Source organism: Myotis brandtii, unplaced genomic scaffold (assembly GCF_000412655.1).
Source record: "Myotis brandtii unplaced genomic scaffold, ASM41265v1 scaffold144, whole genome shotgun sequence".
Lineage (NCBI taxonomy): Eukaryota > Metazoa > Chordata > Mammalia > Chiroptera > Vespertilionidae > Myotis > Myotis brandtii.
In genome coordinates, this window is record NW_005355159.1 from 906,935 (window position 1) to 912,535 (window position 5,601).

At 57.7% G+C, this 5,601-nt stretch overlaps 1 protein-coding gene across 1 annotated transcript in view; it reads left to right on the forward strand.

Moving 5' to 3' along the window:
- Positions 1–5,595, forward strand: part of PIF1 (PIF1 5'-to-3' DNA helicase) — a gene marked incomplete at its 5' end in the record, with an annotated part of 6,826 nt that extends 1,231 nt beyond the window's left edge. Inside the window, 10 exons of the mRNA XM_014535513.1 lie at positions 3–128; positions 249–402; positions 484–598; positions 676–782; positions 2,039–2,178; positions 2,529–2,635; positions 3,373–3,460; positions 3,614–3,759; positions 4,580–4,771; positions 4,939–5,595. Coding sequence (XP_014390999.1) covers positions 3–128; positions 249–402; positions 484–598; positions 676–782; positions 2,039–2,178; positions 2,529–2,635; positions 3,373–3,460; positions 3,614–3,759; positions 4,580–4,771; positions 4,939–4,998 — 1,235 coding nt within the window. The remainder of the gene's footprint in view (positions 1–2; positions 129–248; positions 403–483; positions 599–675; positions 783–2,038; positions 2,179–2,528; positions 2,636–3,372; positions 3,461–3,613; positions 3,760–4,579; positions 4,772–4,938) is intronic.
- Positions 5,596–5,601: the final 6 nt, after the last annotated feature.

Genomic DNA, 5,601 nt, shown 5'->3' on the forward strand with positions numbered 1-5,601 from the left:
AGGGACAGGGAAGTCTTATCTGCTGAAGCGTATCCTGGGCTCACTGCCTCCCACAGGCACTGTGACCACCGCCAGCACGGGGGTGGCAGCCTGCCACATCGGGGGTACCACCCTCCATGCCTTTGCAGGTAAGTGAGTGAGCGCCCCTGCGGCTATTGCTGGGAGCAAGCCAGGCCTGTGGGAAGGGAGGAAGGGGAAGTCAGGGTTGAGACAGGGCTGGGGTCTCAGCTGAATAATGTCACCCACAGGCATCGGCTCAGGTCAGGCTCCCCTGGCCCAATGTGTGGCCCTGGCCCAGCGGCCAGGCGTGCGGCAGGGCTGGCTGAACTGCCAGCGGCTGGTCATCGATGAGATCTCCATGGTGGAGGCAGATCTGTTTGACAAGCTAGAGGCCGTGGCCAGGTCAGTGTGTGCAGTGAGGGCTGGGATCTGGTGGTTTCCATGAGGATCCTCGCTGCTAAAGCACTGCTCACTCCTCTCCAGAACTGTCCGGCAGCAGGATAAGCCATTCGGAGGGATCCAGCTCATCATCTGTGGGGACTTCCTGCAGCTGCCGCCTGTAACCAAGGGCTTCCAGCCCCCACAGTTCTGCTTCCAGGTACCACTCACCCTCCTGTCCTGCCCTCCCCTACCAGGGGTCTGCTCTGCTCCCTGACCCCCTTCCTCCCCCATCAGGCCAAGAGCTGGAGGAGGTGTGTCCCGGTGACCCTGGAGCTGACCAAGGTGTGGAGGCAGGCAGACCAGACCTTCATCTCTCTGCTGCAGGCTGTGAGACTGGGCAGGTGGGCTCTGTGAATAGAGAGGGGCCTGCAGATGGGGACCCAAGTGTGGTCACAGGGGAGCATGGGGACCCAAACAAGAGGAAGAAATGCTTCCTAGGCCCATAGAAGATGGTCACTTTGTGAATATTGAGCTCCTGCCTCCCCAGGGCAGGTCCCCATCACCCAGCACAAGGCCTGGCACAGAGCAGGTGTCAGGGAACTATGGTCAGATGGACACACAAGAAGAATTCTGAAATATCGATACTCCCATTTCACAGATGCAAAAGCTGGGGTTCTCAGGGGTGAAGTGACTTGCCCAAAGTCAGGGCTGGAATTTAATCCCAGGTCTGACTTTAAAATCTAGGTTCCTTCCACTCTTTTCTTTTCTTTTTTTCCTTCCACTCTTAAAGCCTGTGGGGTCACTTGGTGGTGGTGGTAGAGGTGGGGGTGGGGAACATTGAGACATGATCCCTGCCCAGCTAGGACAAACGGTTGAAATGCTACAACTACTCTAACATGGGAATGGACAGGCCAGGAGGGCAGATGACTTGAGCCAGAGCTGGGCCTTGAAAGCCAGGTCAGATTGGGATGGGCTTGGGGGAGGGTAGTGGTGCTGAGCTGCTCTCTATGCCTGGGGACAGGAGGCGGGTAGGAAGGTACACAGCACGCACCAGCATGCACGGGACAAGAGGAACGCTGAGTGGCAGAGCAGGGAGAGAGGGACCCAAGTTGTCCCCCCTCCTCCCACGGTAGTGCTGCGGTACCTAGGCCTCCCGGGATGGAGGAAGACTGTAGATGGAGAGAAATAGAAACACAGGCTCAATTTTTTCCCCCCAAGGCAGCAGGCCAAGGGCTAGAACATTGTCATCTAGATTATAGGCTACCAGTATTACAGGTATCAACATCAGCTCCTGGTCTAGGTCCTCTAAACCTCTGGACTGTGCCCACTCAGCATACCAGACTTCCCAAGGAGCTCTGGGGATGGGAGGGTGGCTAGCTTTTTCCTGGGGGCAAGCAAAGGAAAGGGTACCCACCCATGATCACAGCCAAGTACCCCCCCACACACACACACACACACAAACCCACACACACACTATGCTCAGTCCCCATGTACGGGGTCCAAGTGGAAAAGGATAAGTTGGCCAGCAAATCTTGCTCTCGTGCCCCTGTCCAGTCCCCAGACCTGACCCATTGCCTGCTGCTTGGGCCATACCATCCACATGCCCCACCTTCCCTGGCATTCAGATGGGCTCTGCCCTAAAGCCCAGCCCCCACAGGTGCTCAAATGAGGTGACCCGCCAGCTCCAGGCTACGGCCACCCACAAGGTGGGGCGAGACGGAATTGTGGCCACCAGGCTCTGCACCCACCAGGATGACGTGGCTCTTACCAATGAGAAGCGGCTGCGGGACCTGCCAGGTGAGCAGGGAGCCAGGGCTGGGTAGTACCAGCTGGGGAGGCTATCAGGCAGGTATGTCAGCCCCCACCCCCCATTCCTGGCAGCCTGGGGCCTTAGGATAAATACCCAGGCCCCAACCTCTGTGGCCATAAGGCCCTTATATTTACAGAGGTAACTGGTTTTGAGAGGTGTGACCTTGAAAGGGTCAAGGTCACTCAGCCAGAAGATGCTGGAAGTGAGTCTTAAATTCAGGTCTCTGATTCTAAAGCTCCAGATAGGCCTGAGCTATCCCTGTTACCTGGTCTGATATGTGCTTTTGGAAACGAAGCCACAAGTAACTAGTAATCTGTTTGCCCCACTCTTTCCACAGGTGAGGTACACAGCTTTGAGGCCATGGACAGTGACCCTGAGCAAGCCCGGACTCTGGATGCCCAGTGCCCCGTGAGCAAGCTCCTTCAGCTAAAGCTGGGGGCCCAGGTGCGTGGAAAGCAGGGCCCAGACCCTGGGAGCTTGGGCCTCCCCAACCTTTGCCCCTCTGCCCAGGCTGCTCCACAGCTAGAGGGCCCAGCTGTGACCACAGCAAACTCCCTTCCTCCTGTTCCCACCCACCTTCCTGTCTTTAGCTTTCCACTGCCTTCCTGTGTCAACATCTGGAGCTCCGGGCAGCGTTGCTTTGGATAAGCCCCTTGTCCTTGCTGAAGCTTTGTTTCATCTCTCACTCAGGGAGTGAAATATCTCTCCCACACAGGTGCCTTCCGTAGCGTACCCTCTACTATGAGAGTCCTCCTTCCTTCCACTATGTCGGGGGTGGGCCACATGGGAGCCTTTTCTCAGGTTCCAGAGGGCACCCAAGGGGAAAGTGCAGGCACCATGTGGTTGGAAGAGGGATGCCAGCTGGGGGCTAGCCCTCGAGGTTGTGGCCCACATATACCCCCAACAGACATGGAAGTTTTCAAAGCCCTATGATGCTGTGACCCTATTGCTGTTTACCTGCTCCCGAGCAATGTCCGTCCCCTTGACACAAGGGGAAACCGAGACCGGGAAAATAAAGCACCTTGCTGCAGGGGGACACAGTCAGCTGGTGGCTAAGCTAAAAGTAGGACTCAGTGCCCCTCCATGACAGCCCCCAGCCTCCCCAAACCACAGCAGTGGCCCCTGGGCCCGAGGCCAGGCACAGGAATGGGGCAGCTCTCCATGCCTTCTTTCCCCTGCAGGTGATGTTGGTGAAGAACTTAGCGGTGTCCCAGGGCCTGGTGAATGGTGCCCGAGGGGTTGTAGTCGGCTTCGAGACTGAGGGGAGAGGTGAGTGATGGGGGTGCAGACCTACTGCTTGGGGCAACAGGGCCCAGGGTAAGTGCGAAGAGAGAGAGTCTAGGATGCAAAGGTGAGGCCTGCTTCTCACCTCTGAGCCCTGAAACAGGGCTGCAAAGCGGGACTTCTCCATGCCTCCCTCAGGGCTGCCCCAGGTACGGTTTCTATGTGGAGTCACCGAGGTCATCCGTGCTGAACGCTGGACGGTGCAGACCACTGGGGGCCGGCTCCTCAGCCGGCAGCAGCTGCCCCTCCAGCTGGCCTGGGCCATGTCCATCCACAAGAGCCAGGTGAGCAGCCAGGGCGGGGGGTGGGGCAGGGCAGGGCAGAGGGGGGACAAAATAGGCGAGGGGCAATTTGAGGGAGGCCTTAAAGGCTTTATGGGAGTTGAGCTTGCCCTGGAGGCAAAGTTCCAGACCAGTTGTAGGATAAACCTTTCTTGAGTGCATTTCCCATCCATGCTCTCCCTTTCTGGGATCCATATACTCGCCCCCGTCATCTCCTGCCCTGCACTTTCTGAGCCACTACCAGACATGTTAACTTTAATACTTACAACACCTGTATGAAGTGCAGACGTAATCATCATTCCTGTTCTACAGAGGAGGAAACGGAGGCTCAGAGCGGTTAAGTGACATGTCCAAGGCCACACAACCAGTGAGAGGCAGAGCCGGATTCCTTTCCGTGCCGGTCTGACCCAGGCCCGAGATCTTTCCTTCCACCCCTGCCCCTCTCGCTTATCCTGGATGTGTCTCCTGGAGCCCCTCCTGCTCAGATCCCCCTCCAGGGTCAGCCTATCCCTCTGCCTTGAGAATCTCGGGATTGGGCTAGGTCCACCGTGGTTGGCAAACCGCGGCTCTTCCACAAAATACCACGTGCAGGCGCGCATGTACAGTGCGATTGAAACTTTGTGGCCCATGCGCAGAAGTTGGTATTTTGTGGTAGAGCCACACTCAAGGGGCCAAAGAGCCGCGTGTGGCTCGCAAGCCGCAGTTTGCCAACCACTGGGCTAGGAGATCCAGGGGCAATAGCTGGGCTGGTGAGGTGGGTCAGGCTCTTGGGCACAAAGGACTTCAGGCAGAACCGGCTCCATCTCTGTCTCTCCATCCCCAGGGCATGTCCCTGGATTGCGTGGAGATCTCCTTGGGCCGCGTGTTTGCCAGTGGCCAGGCCTACGTGGCCCTTTCCCGGGCCCGAAGCCTGCAGGGCCTGCGTGTGCTGGACTTTGACCCCACAGTGGTTCGCTGTGACCCCCGTGTGCTACGCTTCTATGCCACCCTGCGGCGGGGCAGTGGCCTCGGCCTGGTAAGAGGGAGTCACCCAGTGGTGGGCCAAGGGACCCTGGGTAGGGGTGGCAGGGCCTTCTCTGGCTCCATTGTGGACGGGGCAAGAGGAAGGAGATGCCGGCCCCCAGGCTGTGGCCCTGGAGGACAGCAGAAGCTCGTGACTCAGGTTCCCTGGCTTCAATCTAGGAGTCCCCAAATGATGATGCAGCAGCCTCAGACCAGGAGAATGTGGATCCAAACCTTTGAGCCACAAAGAGAAGACAGAAGATGGTCTCCCCCTCCTCCCACTCCTGAGTGAGCTGGGACCCCAGGAGAGAGCAGGGGAGGATGGTCAGTGCCCATTCTCCCATCATTAGGGGCTCTCAGCCTCCTGGCATGGGTACAGGGATAATGCTTCCCACCCATTTGCCAGCTGTGCCTCAGTTTCTCCCCTTGCGCTGGGTGAGCTGCTTCCAGAGTCAGGAATAGTCTTTCTGTGCCAGTTGGGAATGGGCCTGTGGTGGTATCTGGTGTTAGAGGACAGAGGGCTGGCCATGGGACCACCGTCCTGAGGGCCGCCCGCTTTGGGCTGCAGAGGAGAGGTGTTCCAGGAGCAGGAAGAGGCACATGGGTCCTGTGGGACTCAGGCCGGTACAGGCCCCAAATGGAGAAGGGACCCTGAGGTAATTTCACAGCCAGGACCAACCCCCGCCTGAGCCTGACGTGAGGACACGCACAGCACACTGCGCGCCTGTCTCTCAAGCTGCTTTTTGGGGAAAGGAATAGTGAGTGAGGATTGAAATGGATGTTCTCTGGTTGAGTTTATTTATTTATTTATTTTAATAAATACTGTTGAAAGTATTACATAGG